At 46.1% G+C, this 21,325-nt stretch overlaps 1 protein-coding gene across 3 annotated transcripts in view; it reads right to left on the reverse strand.

Annotated features, from left to right (window-relative positions):
• Positions 1–21,325, reverse strand: part of LOC120952266 (Krueppel-like factor luna) — a 273,069-nt gene that overhangs the window by 9,754 nt on the left and 241,990 nt on the right. For all 3 annotated transcript variants that reach the window (XM_049607463.1, XM_040371502.2, XM_040371503.2), the window contains exons 3-4: positions 10,503–11,490; positions 10,281–10,424 (exon numbers count right to left, since the gene is read on the reverse strand). In XM_049607463.1, coding sequence (XP_049463420.1) covers positions 10,281–10,424; positions 10,503–11,490 — 1,132 coding nt within the window. The remainder of the gene's footprint in view (positions 1–10,280; positions 10,425–10,502; positions 11,491–21,325) is intronic.

Raw genomic sequence — 21,325 nt, forward strand, 5'->3', positions numbered from 1 at the left:
CATTTAAGCTGGCAGCGAAGTAAAAGCATCAAACAAAACAAAAAAAGCACCCCAACCCAAAGTGGCTTTTAAAGCGTGCTAGTCTTATGAAATGAGAAAAGTTAGGTTGTTCTTTTACTATTCAAAGACTGCCGAAGATCTTAACTCAGTCACCCTCTCCCACTTTAAACGACCCTCATGAAAGCAGAGTTCTGTGGCAAACCCTTTAATCCTCTTTTTTTTTCCTCCAGCCCGCCAAACCATCTGCCAGCACTAGTCAATTGATAATCGCTTCTCACCAGGAATACTCGGGTCCGAGGATAATTACTAATTAATTTTTAATTAACATACAACTCAGCACAAATCCAGCGGGCTGTAAAGATCAGTCAAGCTTGGTCATAGTCTAGGTTTTTTTTCTTCTTCTCTCGCTCTCCGCAATCAAAACTGACCCAACCCGGCAGTGCAGTATTGAATGGATAGGTTCCTGCTAGTACATATCTCACCGGACCCATCTCCGGTCCATTTCTTGACGTCATGCTTTTGAACACTTAACATCGTTTTTCTTCGCACACTTGACTGTGCACTAACCCTCCAACAGGAAGGAAAGGAGTGTACAAAAGGGATAGAGAGAAACAGAGAGAAAGAAGGATACTGGGTACTAGTATCACGCAACACAACTCAGAAGAATGATCGTTCACTTCGTTCCGCTTGCTTAGCGGTAAAGAGGAAATCAGCGTTTTAATCGCTAATTGAAATCCGGCCATGTTGTACCTCCTCCCCGGCCATTCTTTTTGGCAAATGTCGACGGGTTAATGCCGGTGTCTGGTACACAATGGGAAAAATCATTGGTAAAAAATAAGATCAAACACTTTTTTGAACTCTGTAATAGTGAATTGGATTGAACACCATTAAATCGTGTTTCGCAATTCAGTACAATTAACCCATAATAAGGCCATTTAACGATTCCGACTTGATTTTTTATATGAAGCATGACGGGAGGAGTATTAAGTGTTTGACGATGTCCACGGTCAACAGGAACTCCTTTGACTGTTTGTACGTTTTTGGGAGCAGGACCTTGGATGATTTTTGTCTTGTCTCATTAGAGCATCAATGGAAGAAATAGAATACGTTTCGACACGATTCAAAATGTTGTTGGTTATTCAACAATATGAATAATCCGAAAGATAGCTCTTTTAAATTATTTGTTATCTATCTTTTTCCAGTAGTAAGCAAGTGGTAAAGTTATTTTGGTAGTTTTTTCTATCTTAATTTTAATTTAATTTAATTTTTTGTATAATTAGTAAATAATATATTTTTTGTTAAATTGAAAGACAAAACTTTGACCAAAGGCCAGAATTCTCGACAATTATTGTGAGGTATATAACCGTACCATTTTAAAACTTCATAACTGCAATAACAGCTGGTAAAGTTCGGTCCATTATTTACTGATCCATTTTAGTCTTTGGTTGTGGATAAAATACATTTTTTGAAGCAGTTTAATAATCTATTATCTCTCTCTCTCTCTCTCTCTCTCTCTCTCTCTCTCTCTCTCTCTCTCTTGTTGGCCTGTTCACGATAGAGCACGTCGATGTGACATGGCATGGTCAACAATCATTCTCCAGAATGCTCGGTCCCTGGCTGCAACCTCCCTTCCATGCGGATACCCGATCTCCGACAGGTCTCGCTTCATCTGATCCAGCCATCGAGTTTGCTGTGCCACATGACGAACAGGGAATCGCTGTCGAACACCTTTTTGGTGGGGCATTAGTCCGGCATCCTCATGACATGCCCCAGTCAACGTATCCTGCCAGCTTTTGCCACCGTCAAACTTGTGCTTTCAACATTACAAAATGTGAACAATTGCTAATGTATGGCATGCTTGAAAGATAAAATTGAGTTTGCACGATGATTTGCAATGTCAAAGAACTATTAAATTGATGTTCTAACCGAAAAATGTACCACAGAACGGAATTGTCTTTAAACAATAATCAAAATCCGATATGGCGGAACGTAACTGATAATTGAGTGATGAAAACTAAAACCCAGCTGCTGATTGTTCCACTGTCATAGGGTGACAATTTCAGTTTGCTGGCTTTAAACGATGTAAAATTTGAAAAGGACACAAAGCAGAAATTTACACTTGTATCCTATGTCCTTACCGTACGAGCTGTCGGAACAATTAGCTTGCTCACTGTTAAACAGCAGTGTTTGCCACTTCCATTCACTCCATTGCTTCGCTATTGTGCAGCAAGACATTCGACTTGCTTTTTGAAAATTGAACGATCAATACCTAACACAGCTTCGTAGGGGGAAGGTTGGAAGCACCTTGATGCCGCAGATTGCGTGGCCCGACGGCTTCTTGAAAATTGCGCACCTCAAGTTAAGAAACCATCGTCCTCACCGGAGACAAAAAAAAAACGCCGTAGTCCCCTCTCCATTTTACAGCAAGTAAATCCTTCTTCTCTGCAGACAAGCACTTTCTACAGCTTCCTGAGAGCCGCATCTAAATCCAAACCGCCCTTTAAACCGCCCTCTATTCCACCGAATATCTCGCAAACGGTACACCCGGGACACATTGGGTGGAGGATTGTGTATGTATGTGTGTGTGTGTAATTGCGCCGTGCACGCGGAGCTTTCTGGTTTCGGCTTGCAAATGTTAGGAATGGCACGAAATGGAATGGAATGGCACGGCATGGAATGGAATGAGTACGCAAAAGCATTCCGGCCTTGACTCGGCCGCGTTTGGTCGGTTGGTATCGTTTGCGACCGTACCGTGCCCACTCTCCGCCCACATCCCCCTGCCGCGCGAGTGTGGGAAGTAAGTTCCGGCAGGGTTCCAACGCGACTCGGTGGCTCGAAAGGAAAATCATGCCCGTGCGTCCGGGTGGTGCCTTCTGATGAAAAATTCAAAATATTCTAGCCCGAACTTTCTGCTGCTGCTGCTGATGTGCTGCTGCTGCTGCTGCTGCTGTTATGTTCCAGCTGCTTTTCGCGCTCCATTGCACAATGAAATAAGATTGTTTTTTTGTGTGTGTTCTGTTGTTAGCTTGGATGACCCGGCCCGGAACGGTGTGTACGAAGGGCGAGAGAATGTAACCTGCAACCTGAGAACGTAACGGGCAAATTGGGACTTCAAACGCAGGTGTGCGTGTGTGAGTGCGTTTTTCCACTGAAGTGAGGTGATTTAAAAGAGCATAGGGAGAAGAGGATGTGCTTGAGGCAGGATAACATTTCACAAACAAAATGAGGTGAGCAAAAATGGAAACAATCTGTTCGCGTTTCGTAGAATGGAGTTATCGTTTGAAGGGCAGCGGTATGAACAATGCATTTGTTAAGAATATTTACAAAGGTAAGACTAGCCAGAGCCAGTTTGGTTTAGAACATTTGATTAATAATTGTTTTAAAATAATCACTACAGTCCAATATCCTTTTTAAAGTAATTTACACGGAGCAAACGATCTGATTAGAAGCAACAAATTGAGCTGTTAATTTGGACCATTTTCTTTAAAAAAACATATTATGGGAAACAGGCAAATGCTCTCCAGTTGCTAATGATTGCTATCAGCACCAGGGAGATATTTAATAAACCCCTTATTGTTGCCACTGAGCTGCACAGAATGAACCACTCAACATCTCCTTCAGTAAGTGTGTGTGTGTGTTGATTTCTTATTTAATTTAAACAAATTAACCCATCAATTACAGCTCCATTTCACTCTCTCTCTCTCTCTCTCTCTCTCTCTCTCTCTCTCTCTCTCTCTGCATGGCTGAAATTTGAAATAAAACTCGGCACGATGAAAGCTTTCAAACCTTCTGTGAGCAAGCTCTTGGCTTGCTCGCTTGTTGATTTATTCCTCGTGGAATTAGTAGAACAAACTGGCCAGGCTGCTGGCTGCATCGACTTATGACCTGCTCGACCTACAGCGCCAAGGGAAATTCCGTTTGCAGCCAACCTATCAACGGCCCAACGGCCAAACACACATTCTTACATCTAACCAGCCATTATCTTCTCGCTGTACACTGCACTTCACTGCTGCGCTGCGCCCTGCTAGCGTCTGTTGCCCGCTTTAAGAAATATGTCTGACCATTTAAGTACTCTTACACCCAACACTCTCTCTCTCTCTCTCTCTCTCAGTCTCTCTCTGTCTCTCTTTTTACATGAAAGATCGTGCTGCCGCTTTCATCCCGTTTCGCTCACTATATCATCATCTGGAAAATACGTCCGAAAGGAAAATATGTTTCCCTCCGGGCTGTAAATGGCATTTTATGTTTTATGTTTAAACATTGCTGAGGTTAAATTGTTTCTGCGGTTCAACCCCTCCCCTCTGTACTGCTGTGTACCTAACCAGCTGGACCCCTTTCCACCCCCCCCCCCTCCTCCCTCATCCTAGTGTGGGTGTGCTTTTGGGTGGATTTTAACCAAACTTCCAACCATTATGGCGGTGCCGAGTGTGCGCTCGATTAGCGAACCGGGGTGCGGGTGTGAGCGAACCACTGGCCGCTCGAGAAGTTGGTTGACCTGCACGCGTTGGCAACTGCACTGCTCTCGGTATTCCCATACCACCCGCGTTTCGGGCCGCGTAGGCACTTTTGTTCAGGGCCAGCCCTTCCCGAAAATGTGCAAAGGCCATTTTTACCGTGCTACCGTGGGCCGTATTTCGTTACCTTTACGTTCGAGCGATGCTGGGCGCTTAATTTTTGCGCTCGGCGGCTCGGCCGTGAATGTCTGCCCAGCATGTCGCAGAGCGGCCGGGACATTCTGGGGGGTGTGTGTAAGGGTGGTTGGCATTTTTTCCCAACCCCCCCTCCCGGAAATGATGATACACTTTCCCTCGGAGGGAAACATGTTACCACATAAAATATGATTTTAATAAGCTTCTAGTTCCACTGGTTTCCCCGTCTGCGCTTGCTGGGCCGGGCACATAACCACGATGAACCACGCTCGGCTTTGCTGAACCGCGGATGACTTCTGGCTTGCTGATTCCACTTTCTCCCGTACACAACACACCTCCCCCGCTTTTTTGCTTTTGCTCGTACTTTAGTGCTGTTTCTCGGTTGGGGTTTTTTTCCTTCAGTTTTATTCCTGCCACCGTTTTACTAAATATATGTGTGTGTGCGTGTGTTGCTCTATCAAACCAGCCGGAGATTCAGACATTCTTCGCTCGGCGGGCGGCATCATCGGTCGCTCATCCCACCTTTACCCACCACCACAGTGCAGGCAGACGGTGGAATTTATTGAAAATCTTCCCTCGCCTAAAGAATGGGCAGCGGCAGACCGCGTGGTTGCGTTGCGAGCGGCCAAATAACTCACCGTTGTGTAATTTGCTCGTGCCGCTGCGCTTGGTTTTGCTTGATTTACTTACTATGCCGGCTATTAGCGGCACGAGACTTAGTGGTTAAACGTGCTGAATTGATTTTTCCATTGGCCCTTTGCTAGTGAGGTTTTTGCCAACGGAGCTGACAAATTGTTGGGGGCAAATGGGGCATGCTGCGGAAATGTGTGGTGAAGTTATTTGGCTGTATCTTTTATAGCTCAAAAATCAATTTGTGACGTTTTTGCAGCTGGTTTGCAATTTTTTTTGTTGATCATAATTTTATGTATTGATTCATCAACAAATCAACGAGCTAAAACATGCAAGAATTTGTAAAAGTACGTATTGCCCTACAACAGCCTTGATTGACTGTTGAAGGTAGGTGATGTTACAATTCAATATATATTTCTAGTCATTTTGGCAAAATTATCTAATTATTTTAGAAGCGTTTTCATTAATAAGTTTCTAGACCAAAGCAGAAAATAGTTTTTACTTATATTAAATGTTTGTAATAAATCAAAACCCCAAAATCAATAGCTTTTGAACTAAACTGGTTCATCTATTTTCCTACAAGGCTTCGAATTTGCATACCTTTAGGCGTTTAGCAGCACCAAGCGACGAACCTTGTTTAACAACACCATATTTCGTTAAAAAAGCACTGTAAACGAAAAGTGCCAAAAAGGAGAAAAAAGGATAAATGTCCCTTGCCCTTTGAAAAACAGATTCTTTCCCCATACATAACTCCACAAAAAACACACACACACACACACACCTAACGTGAGCGTCTCCAGTGAAGTGTGTTGAAGCAAATAACCGCTACTTTAAAACCCTTGTACCCGAAACCCCACCGCACTTCCGGTCACATGGAGCCGGTCCCGGAAGCCGCTTCTACCCGAGCCCCGAGCCACAGAGCCCAGCCAACCCTTGAAGAACTTTACGAGGATAATTATCGTTGTTTTGCTTGCACCGTTCCTCTTCCCCTTTTCGCAACCATCACTCATTCCCACACCGCCTCACGTACGTTTCCGTCCGGACCGGGGTTCCGCTTATCGCACTGGAAGTGGATACACTTTAAACAACTTGGGTACCTCCCCCCCACCCCCCACCGTCTCCGTAGTCGCCATGTCGCCAGGTTTCGGAAGAATTACCGAATCCTTCCCAGGGCGCCACAGCATATGGCCCACGATTACGTACTGCATCCGTATTCCGTTCCCGGCCCGATAAACGACCCACCCCGCACACATACACAAGCCGAAACACGGGGGCCCCCTTTATGGTTGTTGGTGCTTGTTGCTCTCTTAAAGAACAGTGTCTCTCTCTCTCTCTCTCCCCCAGCATCAAGCCTGGAACATGCGGAAGCTGCCGGAAGCGCCGACAAAAGCGACGGCGCACGTTGCGGGGAAAGCTGGGGCGGGAAATGAAAAGAGAAGGGAGAGGAAAAACAGAAAACTTCTTGACGCGCGCTGGGCTTCAAGTGGCTGCCATCCACTTCCACACCGTGAGCGAGCGCGTACTCCCCGTATAAGAGGCCGTTTCCATAAGAGTGATTTAGAGATAAGGCACGAGTCAAAAATTATTAGGATAAATATTTTGCTCCTTTTGCAGCTCTCTCGTTCTCTCCGTTTATGTGTGTGTGTCTGTGTGTACGAGAGAGTGGTTGTTTAACGGGGCACCATTTTTAGTGTGGTGCCAGCGCTGCTAATCACTCCCAAAAGGCGAGCCCCGTAGCGGGGATGGGGAACATTGTGCCGTTTCAAAAAAAGGACGACGCTTTTAGGGGCATCCATGGTGCCAGCACATTAACCCCCCCCCCCCCCCCCTTCCCCCTTTAGCCTCCTTCCCATCCCTCTCCCCTTTTATAGATAGCGACGAGCGACGTGGATTAAACAGAAATTATCATTTAACGGCATTTAGGGGACCCATTATTTAGGAAACGGGACACGTACCATCGCACAAAGGTTCTTCGCCTGATGGCTTTCTTTCTTAAAGGTTCGGTGTTTGCAGTAGTAGTGTAGTGGCACTCTACAGTAGTGTCTAGTGCAAGTTGTTCGTGCTTTCGAAGGATGTGATGGAATTGTGCTTTGTTTGAGGATGATTCGAGCCTGCGGGACGAAGGAGTCGAACGCAGTGATGATGTCATTCGATCGGAGGAGCTACGGTAGGCAAAGTAGGTCATTCTAGCCTCTATTCAACTGTCAAGCGGAAGTGTTGGGTCGCTAAATGATGCCCTCCTTGTCCCGGTTGATGGAATCATTATTAGGCGGCTCAAGCAAAACGGGTTTTGTGTGGAGGTTTTGCAGAAGAGTAGATTCTCAAGGTAGGTGTATGCGTGTCATACAAAATTTACACATTAGTGTACACCGTACGGACACCCGTAGCCATCCTTGAAGTGAAGCAATCCATAAGACGACAAGCTTCTCACCTTGCGCATTGGAAGAAACAAAGGGAAGCTGTAGCATTTTCGTTAAACAAGCTATGGACGCACTGTTCTCCTGGGGTCAATTTTACCTCCTCGGAAAGGATAATAAATTGCGCCGTCCGACCGGGATGCGAGACCGAGCTGTGTGAGCGTTATTTGCAGCTCCACTGTGACCAGCACTATTGCGCACCACAGGTTAGCATCGAGTCTGGTGTGTTTTTCCGCTGTATGCCGGCTTTGATTGAAAGCCCAACCCAGGCCAAACTTATATATCCAACCGACCGTGCCGACATCGATGATGAACTGGACCAAAACTTTTTGTCGTGCCCCTTCACCCGTTCACCGCACACACCACAGCCCCAAAAATAAAAGTTAATCCGGAAGCAAGGCCCTCCGTAAGAAGAAGAACCGTACTCTGCATATTCTCCCAAACTTGGGATTGTCTTCATGGTCACGGGGTAAAGTTGAGCGGTAAATTAGTGAACCAGGTCACAAAACAGTCTACTCTCTCTCTCTCTCACACACACACACACACACACACACACACAGACACCCAATGAGTCAAATACAGTGATCGGAAAAGTTGAGCTAATTTATTCCAGCTTCAAATCAACTTTCTCGGGGGTGGTCTGTTTTCGGGAAGAAAAAGAACCCTCGCCCAGCCCCAGCCGGAACGGATAGAATGTTTCCATCAGCCGGGCAGAGACGGGCGGATAATAAGTGGATCGCATGGTGGTGACCAGCACAAGCATGGGAAGAAAACACAGCAAAAACAGGACACTCCATTTAAGGTGGCACCTTAAAGGGACAAACTTTGTCAACAACAGCCAGAAAAGGGAAGCTGCAGGATTGATTTGAATAATTAAATCATGGTGGCTGTAATAAATACCATCGGTTGGGCCTTCACTGTGTCTGTTGCAAATGGCTGTGTGTGTGTGTATGGGTGTGTGCGTCTTGCTGTTGCTTCAAACAAGACCTCCAAGACCTTCCTGACGGTGCCATCACCGCGGCCGGACCGCTTGCTGTGAGTTTTGCCTTTGAATATGAATCATTGATTAGTGTGGGTTTAAGATGCGGTCGCGTAAGGCCGTGTGCCGACCGCGTGCATGAGCCGATCGACGATGAAAGTTCACCATGGCCGCGAAAGGCGAAGACGGTGACAGTAAGACGGAGCAAGGGCCGGCAGAGATAATTTAATTGCCCCATGCGTACGTCTACGGGAAAGGGATAATAGGAACGGTCGTCGGAAGATGAAGTTTTGGGTGCGCGCGCGTTCGGCAACCCCGTAATGCGATTTACGGTCCTCCCGGGAAGCTGGGGACGGCCGGTTGCGTGCGGTTTGGTTTAATAATTTACTTAAGAAATAGCCGAGTAGCACATGTGTGTCTATGTGTGTGTGTGTGTGAGTGTATCTAATATCTTGCTGCTAAAGGAGTTTTGTTTGAAGGGTTAAGATGTTAATGGCAATTTGAAGCATACTTAAGAATGGTTTTCCTCCGTTCGTTCGCTCTGATGGCATGAGACGTGATGAACTGTTGAAATTTGGCGTAATGTTTGCATATGTCTGTTGCCTGGGTTCTTGCACACTACCGTGGACAAGCTAAGTCCGGTTCTACTTTGTACCACTATCCATATGGTTTGATTCAATCGCAACCGCTTGTATTGGCCAAATGCTTTTAGGTTCTTCTCAAATTGCTTGCAGAAAAGAGATAAACCACAAATGCTGTCGTCAAAAAGAAAAATCGTTCGAATCTCGTACTTTGTGGCTTATTAGAGCATTACATTTTGGAGAGGTTTAAAGCTTTTTAACAACCACATGATACTAGAAGTAAGTTCTTTGTGGTTTGTTAACATAATCTGCATGACTGCATTTTGAACCTTTAAGGATTGTTAAGGACTAGTAAAGTACTGAATAGAACTTTAAAGCTTTCCAAGACATGTTTTCATTAAAGGAAGGTTTTGTTGTTGTTGTTGTTGTTAAATCCCGTATTTTCAGAATCAGAAGAAAAGGGAAAAAGTGAAATACCTCCAATATTTTTTAAATATGTCATACGAATTATTTACTCTTAGCAAGTTAATAACGAGCAAATCTAAATGCATAACAAATACCTCTCTGTACGAATAAAATCTCGCATAACGCTCTGTCAATGTCAATTGCATCCGTGATACATTTGTACAAAAGTCGCTATTCTTTATGAATTTGACGAAGAATTCATTCAAGTAATTGCCTAGAACTTAAAGCTCTTAAAATAAAGGTAAGGTTCATCAAAGTAAGATTCGCTAAATAAACAAATCTATACGGATCTCTCATTGCTGATCATATTTCCAGATGGTAAAAAAACACATCTGATCACTTAACGATGGCACAATGAAATGGTCTCGAAGCTTGAGGTATTACTCCAATACAAGATCTCCGTGAGATATTCCTTTGCTATAATTAGACGGCTTGGCTTGACTCTATATCACCTGTCAGTACATCAGTACAATTGCAATCAATTTCATCTGGGTCACTAAGCACTCAGCATCCTTTTTTGAGGCAACCTTACGCTCCACAATACTGCACTACGACCTACCTGTATGCGTTCGCTGGTGCGCCTTCAGATGGGAGCTTTTCGTGTAGACCTTTTTGCAGCCGAGAAATTGACACTTGTGTATCCTTCGTTTCGCGTCCGGACTGTGGTCCTGCTGTCGGTGGTGATGTTTCGAGCTCGGTTGTGCTGTTGTGCAAGAGCGGGAGAGAACGAAACAAACGATCGTAAGCTTCGCCGATATGTTGGGTAATTGCATGAACCTACCTGACGCGTTCGGTGAGGCAGATGAGTTACGCTGCGCGATGGCCGCATGCAGCCCGGGGCTGACCTGTATCACGCGCGTCACGCCCGTCACCACATTCTTGCCGTTCGCACCGGCCACCCCCGCCGTCAGCCGGACCACGTGCGGGCCCGCCGATACGCGCAATATCTGCCCGCCCTGACGATCGAGCAGCGCAATTTCGCCCGCCGGTTCCTTCTTGATCGAGGTGAGCCCGTTCGAGCCGGCTAAACTGCTGCCATTGGTGGTGGTGGTGGTGGTGGTGGTGGTGGTGGGGTTGGCCGTCGCCGTGCTGGAGGTGTTCGAGTTGTCCTTGCTGAGGTGTGACTCCGGTGAGGAGGGGGGCGTCAGTGTCGGTAGCAGATCGTTGCTGCTCGTCGTTCGCGCGACAAGCCGCAGCTCGATCGCCTGCCGATGGTGACCGTGATGAAGACTGGTGTGGTGATTGCTGCTGCTGCCACTGCCACTACTGCTGTGATGATGATGGTGATGGTGGTTACTGCTACTATTATTACTACTACTGCTGCTGTTACTACTGCTGCTGCTACTCCGGTTCGCTAGTTCCGTGGTGGGATTGATGCGGTTGCTGTACTTGTCGCTACGCTCGTCCTGGCTGTCCGACTCGGGATCATCGTCCGGGTCGTCGATCGGTTCCTTCTTCACCATGACGGCGCAGCTGAGTAGGCTGGCGCCACCGACCTGCCAGCCGTTCGTCGCTCCGTTCGAGCCGGGTGGCCCGTCGGACGAGAAGCAGGAGGACGAGGAGGAGGAGGATGACGATTCGGACCGCGAATCGGACGCCCGGTCGTTCAGGTTGAGCTCGTCGAAGCAGTACGGTTCGACCTCGACCTTCCACGAGCCGGATAGGGGCCCGGGTGCGGCGAACAGGTCCCAGGGTGTGTCGGTCGGCAGCTTCTTGTATTTCTGCAGCTTCGGCTCATCCTTCAGGTATCGTTCCATTTCGTAGCATGTCTACAGGAGAAATAAATGGGAAAAATTGCATATTAAAATGTGAAAATTACGTGGCGAAAAGTTTGAACAAAAAACTGTCAAACTCATGCTCTATGGACACACGTTACACAGGCACCGTTACCTCCGTTGCTAGGGTTGCCATCGTTAGAGGAGGATTCAAAAATCATTCGCACGGGCACGAAGCCGCCTTTGATGGAACACGGGCAACGACATGCAGCAACATGGCAGCAGTAAATGAAAATACTTTCGCAAACAAAACTTTACTCATCATGCATCGTACCGAAACACAGTAGGGGGAAAGCTCTCCACGTGAGCGATGTTTGACGCTCAGCAGCAGTTTCAGCATTCCAAATGCAACAAGAATGCAACACAGGAAGAGTCGGGCAGGGGGGGTTGGAGAGCTATCATTTTCCCATATCATTGCAATGTGTTTGAAAATTGAAACCACTCGCTTCTGCTTCTTTTCCTTCCATTGTGATTTGTGAGCAACTTTTCGGAAGCGGTGCGTTGTGCAAAATAAAAATAAACATTATCGTTGCCGGCGTGGCGTGGTGCTTTTCTCATTTGCTCTCTTTCACACACACACTGTTTGAGGGAAATTCCCAAACTCCTCCTTGGGAAACTTCCAGCACCGCGCCATGATGTTTCATCATCCCCACATCCAGCTCCGAATGGAATTCCCGGGAAATCGTCTAGTTTTTACTCTGGCTCGAATAGAATGATAAACTTTTCCGATTTTCATCACATCTTTCAAGCAGCTCAAGTGTTTCCTGTTTTGAGCGGGCAATGTCTTCGCCTCGAAATACGAGCAGCTTACCGGAGCAGGGAGCAAGGGGGGGTGCAGTGTAATAAATAGAGCCTTCGCGCTTTTTTTTGTCGCTATCAATGAAGTACAACACAAATTGGGGAAAGAGAGAACGAGAAAACAAAAAGACAATCCACGACAGACAAATCAAATGGGAAAAACAAGCGAAACCGGAGAAGATATCGCGCGTGTCAACTGTAATGGATATATTTATTCATCTTCCGTTCATGGGGTGAGAAATTACAGTGAGGTGAGTTTCGGCGTTTCCTCCCTCCGCCCTTCGATGTGGAGAAAAAAAGTCACTAAAGCTTAAAATGTTTTCCACCACCGTAACGCGCTGGACAGTTGCGGAAAGATTGCAAGAGTCGCATAATACGCAACAGGCATTATGCGGAGGTTTTGTTTTGTTGTTTTTTTTTTTTGTTGCGGGCGGGAATTCGCTTACAATGAAGCAACGAACAGCGATTAAGAAACTTTCAAATAAAAACAATATGAAAATAATAATAATGCTCACAATTTGGATACCGGCAGCGAGGTTGTAACGCAATGCGGCTCGAAATGAAACCGTCCCACAGCACACACAGCACACACACAAAAAGGATGGATCAGTGAAAAGTGCTGCAAGCGAAACAACATCATTCCACGGGCCGCAGAACGCAGATCAAGCCGGTACCACCGGCCAGCTATGTGTGGATGGATTTAACAAGCGGGAAGGAAACAAGGTGGAAAATCAACCAAACAAGCTCGGCTAACAGGCACGCAACAGCCGCACGGCACAGGAGAAAGGAGCAAGGTAAGGCACGCACCGTACAGTACAGCAGTAACAGCAGCAGAGGGAAATCTGTAAACTTCTTAATTACGAAATACTTTTTACTAAAGCATGCCCAAGCGTCCTTACGCTTTTTTAAGCGGGCCGGGAGAGGGGTGACCTGTCGTCTGGGTGGGGGAATTTTCGCGCAAACATTTCCATGTCAAGTTTGGCGTTCGTGGCACGGCCTCAGAAAAAGGAAAAACGCGCACGCATATTCACGCGAAATGCGGGCGGCCTTGAGGGAGCTTATTTCTTCTTCTTCTGCTTCTGCTTCTTCTTCTTCTTCTTCTTCTTCTTCTGCTTATTCTTATTCTTTTCTCTCTCTCTATCTCTCTCTCTTCTGTATCTTTTTTACCTTCTCATTTTTTTGGTCCAACTCAGTCGAACCAACCGTCGGAAGTTGAACAATAAAACTTTGACTCACGCAAAAATTCATCCACTGGATCCTGGTCACGTCACCAGAAAAGGAGATTCCATGGTGGAGATGCCTCACGCTCACTCACTCATTCTTTCTCCCATCAGCTGACTCCATTTTCGCACCGCACCCGCTTGCACCCAAAAGTGTGCACAGGGAATTATGTATATTTAAATTTATTTAATGGGAAAATTTACGTTTAATAAAATCTACCCGTGCTTACAGCGCACCTCATCCCTCCCTTGCACCTTTTTGAAAAGGCGTGCCAGAATGTTCCACTGGTTGACAGTTGACATTTTTCGCGCGAAAGGAATCTTACCGGCGGAAGATTTGTTCCCGCTCGCACGCTGCAAATGACGAGATCGTTAAGGAGTGTGAAAATTATTCACCGCGCCAAAGGTGAGCACAAGGTGCAGACACAACGGGCAGAAGAAGAAGAAGAAGATGAAGAAAAAACCAACGCTCCACCCGGCAGCCACAGCAGTTAGGGGTAAGCTGGGCTCGGCTTTTACGTGCTATTTAGCATGGGGATTATTTGAGGTTGAATGCGTTTGATTTAAATTCTTTTGTTTCATTTTGGGTTTTAAGCATGGGAAAGGCGAACGGGTGGGGCCGGATGCCGGATGTTTTGGCTTGTCTATTAATTTGGAAACATTCCGTATTGTTGGGAAGCGAGGATCGAGGAAAAGGCGGCAACATACGTTTTTGAGGGCGTTGTACATAGAAACGTTTAGATTGGGATTTAGGGGGTTTTGAGTCTAGTTTTGGATAAGGAAGTGATTTGGGTGAAAAATTTTGAGATATACGTATGATTTCAAGGAAACAAAATGTGTGTTTTTATATTCATTACTAGAAAAAGCGCCTAAAAGATTGCAATTTGAATAGAGCACTATGATTTAATAGACCAGTTTTTGTTGAACTATAATGATTTTATGGACAAAAACTCCGAAAATCTTTTCCATCCAAATAAAACCATCCTCTAAACCTCCCATTAATGGACTCTTTTCAGCCACAAACACACGTAAATTATCTGTTTGCCAAGCGAAGCACTCCAGTAATCAGTCGATTGTAAGCGTAAGCCAATCAAAAAAGGGGAGATGATTTAACACACGACTACCAGCCAACACCGATGACAGTTATTTATTATTTATCGAAATCGCTTTTCCCGTGCTTCGTCTCCTGCTGGGTGGGACGGCAACAAGAGCAACAGCAGCAACAACAAAAAAAGGCATCCCCAAACCATCCTACCTTACGATGACGGAAAGGCCTATTAAGAATCTTCGCCACCGTTTTTTTTTGGATCCTCTCGTTCGACTTCCCGGCTCTTACGTACGCGTCCTTTTACGGCGAGCCGTTGAAATCTTACCACCTCCCAACCGTGTTCGCTTTCGACGAGCAGCAAGCAGCAACAAGAGGCACCGTTGAAGTCGTTTTGGTTTCGGTTTGTCACCCTCCCTTTTTTCTCCTGAAATAAGCCAATAAATCCCCGTTGCTTCCCGTCTCCCGTGCTGTGGTCCACCGGCCACATTATGAAAACGCGAACGGTCCGCGAAGGGTAAGGGGAAGGAATTATACCTTTCCCTACCGGGCGGCAGCGGAGCTATTGGAAATGTCATCACAAGCCGGAAGCTGCGAACGGAACGATAAGCCTCGCCAGCGCCCGTACCTGGCAGCGAAAGAGGAAAATTCTTAATCCCGGTCGACTACTAATCGAGCCTTTTCAGACATTCCTACAGACCGTGCCTGGGTCCGTGCCGTCCTTGCTTGCTGCACGCTTTTCCGGCACACAAACACTTAACAGATTGACTTATTTATAAACCATTTGGCGATGGGGGGGAGGGAACTGACCTGATACTTTCCTTTCCATTTGTTCGCCCTTCCCGTTACGGAAGAAATATGACGGAACCGACCGTAGAATGGCGAAGCGTGAACAGGTGGATTATTTGCCGGAGTCGCCCGGCTATCCCGGCTAATGGGTTGTCGTGGCGTGGAAAATTACGATGATTTTGCACAATACTTGTGCGCCCACTGTACCGAGCTCGTCGTCGGTCAGCTTTTCAGACACGCACACACACACACACACACAGAACACACCGCCACACGCACGCGTGAGTGAAAAGTGAGCCACGGCTTAGTAATTTAGGGTAAATGATGTCTGAAATTTGATTTATGCCCCTGTCTTCTCGCTCTCCCTCCCTCTCTTTTTCTCAACAAAGGGCTTCATTTTGGGTTGGTGTGCAAGGGCCTGGAAAAGTAAGCGTGCGCATTATGGGAAAAAGCGACCGATCGTTAGCCGATCGCTGGTGATTTATCGGAAAATCCTGACGCCAGCGTACCGTGACGCGCGTATGTCATTCATTATTTATTAGGTACCTCACTAAACACCTTTCCACTTCCGCGATTAGCGGTGCTGGTGAAAATTGGAATCCCCCGGCGAGAACCGTGCCCCCACTTCCCCCCTTTCGGGCAATTGCAGGTGGCCGAGAGGCGTAATTGATTCATTGTGATGACAGTTTGAAAAATGCTGACGATATTTATTAGTGCCAGGTTTTTGTCGCTCGCTTTCCGCGGGGTCAATTGCGTCCCCCCGGGGGTAAAACTAATGGCTTTTAAGGATTTGTTTAGTGCTTTAGCAATGAGCGAGAAACGTGGTAATCCAATACAATGCAAATGATGATGCTATTTAGTATTTGTTCAAAATCCAATCAAACGCCATACGCGTAACATAGCTTTTAGCATCCCAAAATCGTGTACCTTTCCTTGCTCATTGTGCTTCCTGCCCACCAATTTACAGCATTACAATTTGTGGCGGGACTGTTAGCAGTTTTCCCTGTACTCAAGCTCCCAGCAACGGCGTTATGCTTCATGTATAAACGCTTTAGCGCACCCGCTCCGCAGGCTAGCGTAACGCTTTCAATTCAGCTAATCGAGTGGCTGTCAGGCATTTTTATTACATTACCATCAGTGGCGCAAAGGGTGTATCCTTTTCCAGCGCAAAAAAAAAAAACGTGTGTGTGTGTGTGCTTGCGCAAAGTGGCAAACACATGACTCTTTGCTCGGCACGAGGATGAAGAATTCCAAACGCCACTACCTCCTGACGTCGTGTCGATAGAGCGGTGGCCCCCTAAGGCTAAGAACTTCATTTGTGTATTGAGTGTATGGGGTGAACTGTCAAATTTTGTCACAAACACAGACACACCGACATACACACACTCACATCTTACCTCGAGCACGGTATGGAAGGACTTTCTTTGCGCTCAAACAAGACAAACAGTGTAGACGGGGATGAGGTGGCCACCTTCCAGCAAAAAGGGGGTAATGTGTTTTTCATCGTAAAATTTATGATTCAATTTGATGATGGATTTAAAAGCACAATTTATGCAGGGATGGAAGGGTGGTTCTTTTTACCCAAAAATAGCTTCACCAACAGAGCAGAGCGGTGATGGAGTTGCCACGATGCCACACACCACTTACGGCAATCAATTAGTTTAATTGTAAATTTTCGGTCGATTTGTGGGAAAAGTTTTTTGATAGCACAGCGAGACAATGTGTAGCGTGCTTTTGCAACTCCCAGTGCCCAAAGGATAAAGGATTGGAAGTGAGCGTGTGCGTGTAAAAGATGAGTTTTAGCATGCGCGTGATTTGTGGAGTATTAAAAACGGGGTTAAGTGCACTTTTTAGTGCGGTTAATTTACCCCTTAAGTAAAGATTTCAGTTGTGAGATTTTGTTTGAGAAGCGATAAAAGGAGATAACTTCTGCTTAGAGCGTAATCTGGTTAGTTGCCGATGATTAAGAAAGTTTTGTTGATGGTTCAATATTTGACCTGTTTTAACGCAAGGGACAAAGCAACGGTTTATTTACGGTATTGCTACAACGCGCCTGAATGTATGCAATATAATAAAAATTAATGGTAATTGTGTTTAAAATGTACGTTTACATACACTAAAAAAATAGAAACATAATTTATCAAAAGTCTACAAAAGTCTACGTTGAAATGTGTCCACAACCCAATAGAAATATGAAAATTAATTCTTGGCTCGATATGATGCGCCTAAAAGTATACAATTTGTAAAACAAAATCACTCTTTCCAGAAAAAATGCTTTTAGCTCAATTATCTCCAAGTTACAGTCCAACCATTACACCGATTAATGGTCACCAGATCAAACGTAAGAGATCTGCTATTTTATGGATATTTTTACACCTTTAAGTACACCTTAGCTAAGCTTTACAAAAACTAACAACCGACCTGCCGAACCGCAGCAAAGGCTCGAACGCAACCGTCTACTGTACACACTCGCCCCAAAAATGGGCAGTACAGCTTGGGTACATGCAGTTGGCTTAGGCGCGGATTACACGTTTCGATTAAATCCCTGCAGCGACCTGCCCGGCCGTGCCTGCTGACCCCTTTACGAGAGCGCTTGCTTTCTCGACCGAAGAGCCCATTTTCTGGTGAACTACAGCAACGTTTTGCCCGCTCGCTGCACCACCCCAGGTGTCCCCCAGTGTGACACCACTTCAGGGATAACAAATGCGACAAAATTGCGAAGGAAGAAGTTCGCATGTCACGCTGCGCTGGCATACATTCGGGCGCAATTCCCCTGTCAAACGCGCGTTTTGATCGCGACCCATCGGCGGAGGTTGAGTGTGTGTATCTGTGTGTGTGTGTGTGTGTGTGTGTGTGTGTGTGTGTGTGTGTGTGTGTGTGTGTGTGTGTGTGTGTGTGTGTGTATGTGTGTGTGTACACATACTGGATGGGAATGATGAATGATTCACGCAAATCCACAGCTCACCAGGGCGCATTAGTTTCCGGGCACACACATCGGTGGCGGTGGCCAGTATCATGCTCATCATCATCCTCATTCGTTGCTAGGGTCCTTGATGACGACGACGACGATGAGTGTGTCCGACTGTTTGCTTTGCCATTTCGACTGGTTAAATGAGTGCACAGCCGTAAGCCCAGGTCGAGATTGTGGCATGACGGGCGGATAACACAGGCATGAACGGGAAAGTAATTTGCAGGTTGGCTTCGGTCACACACATACACACACACACTCACACACGAGCGCGCGCTTCCCGGCAGAGGCAATCAAAGGGAGTGTTGTCACCATTGAACGTCCCCCATATCCTTCCACGTTCGAAAACCCTCATGAGAATCCATCATGAGCTAATTCTAAGCCGATCGGGCCCTAGCTTATCCCACCACGTTCCGGGCCGCCCCGTGCTGCTATCAAAACTTTCGAGCCGGGAATTTGGCACCGGGACAATCAGGAAACTCTGTTTATACAAACCGGAAAGTGAGCTTGGAAGCCCTCATACAGAGGGAGAGAGAGAAGAAAAAACAGATTCCCGCACGAGTGCTGCATTCGAAATGATTTGCCCTCTGAGGGACATGTACCAGTGACGTGCGTGGCTGCTGCGGTGACCTGGAAAGCGGGGATTAAAATGCTACTTCTTCGTCTCATTTATGCGTCAAACCCGGGTTAATATTCTAAGCAGCAGCAGCAGCAGCATTATCAGCGGCAGAGCTCACGCGGATGAAATGAAGCATCAATCATTTTTATGGATACATTTTTCATCCTTTCCATCCGCTCGGTGGGGCCGTTTTCCTTGCTGAGACACTTTACAGAAAGGTGGTCCCGTATTTTATGCCACGGAAGGATACGAAACGAACCTTTTTTTCCTCACTTCTCTAGAATGCAAACAACATCGGGGTGTATACCTTCCTTTTTTTTATAGAAAAATGTATTTTTTATCAGCAAAAAAAAAACCCCAAAAAACATCGATTTAAAAACATAAACAACTTAAAGCAACTTGGCTTGTCAGCACCTTAAAGTGACAAATTGATGTGACAGGTAGAACCGCTTTTCGCGCGCACTTTCCTTTGATCGAGATGACATCAACATATTAATAGATTGTTAGAAAGTTTGCGTTTCGAGCACACAAAAAGGGAAGCAAAAAATGTATTACACTTTTATAGCAATAAAAAAGCTATTTTTCATACCAGCGTCCCTTTATTTTTTTGCTCCCAACTGTCCTATTGAACAAAAATTGTGACCGCGCGGCACATGTACGCGCGTCCGCCAAGAACGGATCACTGAAGAGTTGAAGCATACACTCACACAAAAAAAATCGTAAATAAATAAGGAAGCTGGAAGCTCATTTACAGTTTTTATTATCCATTTCGCATACTAAGTGTCCCAGCCTCCCTCCTCCCCGTTTGCTCAGAGGGAGTTTAATGTGCCAACAGGATAAGGGAAAGTGAGATGCGTTTTATTCTTCTCTTTTCTTTTGCTTCAAAGCCATTTCGTAAGTAAAACACTCCTCCACTCCAATGCCACTGTCAGCTGGGAAGCAGATAGGGAGCGATAAAATTTATGCATGTCATTAAAGTGATGAACGAAAGCGTGAAGCGCCGAGAAAAGCGAGTATTTTGGCCATTTTGTTATGTGTTTGGTGCTTGCTGCCTTTGGAAGGGACCGTGGAAAATAAAAGGCACAAGACCGCCACGGGCCAACAAACTTGGCTTGGTTTGTAGGCGATACCCCCATTGCTTATTGATTTTTGATGGCTGGACGGCGTGTGTGTGTGTGTGTGTTTGTCACTGTTTGTCAGTTAGTCTTTCTTCTTCTCCCACTTAGTTTATCTGAAAGCCAGCGTAATGAACGCCCCGCGGGCTATAATAAGGATGTGACATGTTTTTCTTACCACTTCCGAGTGAACCGTTTGGCAAACATTCCTTTGCAGGTCTGTGCTCTCGCTCTTACTTCCTTTTCTTGATTAACTCCTATTCAGAGGGAATATTTTTTCATCTGGGTTTTTGGGGTAATAGCAGCAAATGATGCACGCCTCCGGTCGGTCGGAACCATCCTTCCGGCGGGTGCTGGGGACAGAATTTTGATAAACCTGTCCAGTTGACCTTCTCCTACCTATACAGGCCCGGTTGATAAAGACCAAAAGAGAAACGCTTTCTGGACAATGGTTGGCATCAGCTGCCACATCCTGCCTTTCAAGGTACGCTAACCTTGCACCACGCCGTGGCGAAAGCCGTCTTGCGGATGGAAAAGAAATTTTAAAAGCAATCGATACATGAATCGCCCCACACATGCAACAGGGAGAGCAGCAGAGTGAAGAAAATGATCACAAACGGGCCGTTCAATCCCAAAATAAAGAGATTGATTTAACAGAAAAGCTTGAAGCACTCGTGTTCGATGTTCTTTGTTCGGGTTGGAAAAGAAAGGGAAGGAGATGAAGGATACCGAAACACAATTTTAGGACAATTTTAAACTTTCTCTTGCTGGCGCTGTCTCGGTCACGGTCAACCGAAACGGGTGGGGGCAGAGTATGGTGGCGGAAGCCATGACAGTGTAGCGATAAATTTTCTCCCACAGCCTAAAACACAATTCCAACCACTTCTTTTACCAATTGGAGGCAGAGGACGAACCTGCCACTACAAGGTCCGAGGCTGGCTGCTCTCCTCCCCCACCGCCTGATTGGTTTATTTTTCACCCACTTTTCAGCGAGCAGCGCTGGATAGAAAACAGAAAATGGACAAGCCCTGTCCGATTTTGAAATGCGAAATGTGATCTCCCGAACTAACTGGGCCCGGGTGGAACTTTTTCGGTCAGCGGTGGGGTGGGCTGGGATGGAAAGGGGGGGTTTTCGGTATAATTTATTTACTTTCACTCTACGGGTTCACTCTATTTGCCTTTCCCTGCTTCCAATTTTCACCCGGGAGTGGGAGTTTTGGTGCTTTACCCCGCTTTTGTGTCATCTTGTTTTGTGGTGTGTTGTCGGCTGTTTTC

This window comes from Anopheles coluzzii, chromosome 2 (assembly GCF_943734685.1).
Source record: "Anopheles coluzzii chromosome 2, AcolN3, whole genome shotgun sequence".
In the NCBI taxonomy this organism is placed as follows: domain Eukaryota; kingdom Metazoa; phylum Arthropoda; class Insecta; order Diptera; family Culicidae; genus Anopheles; species Anopheles coluzzii.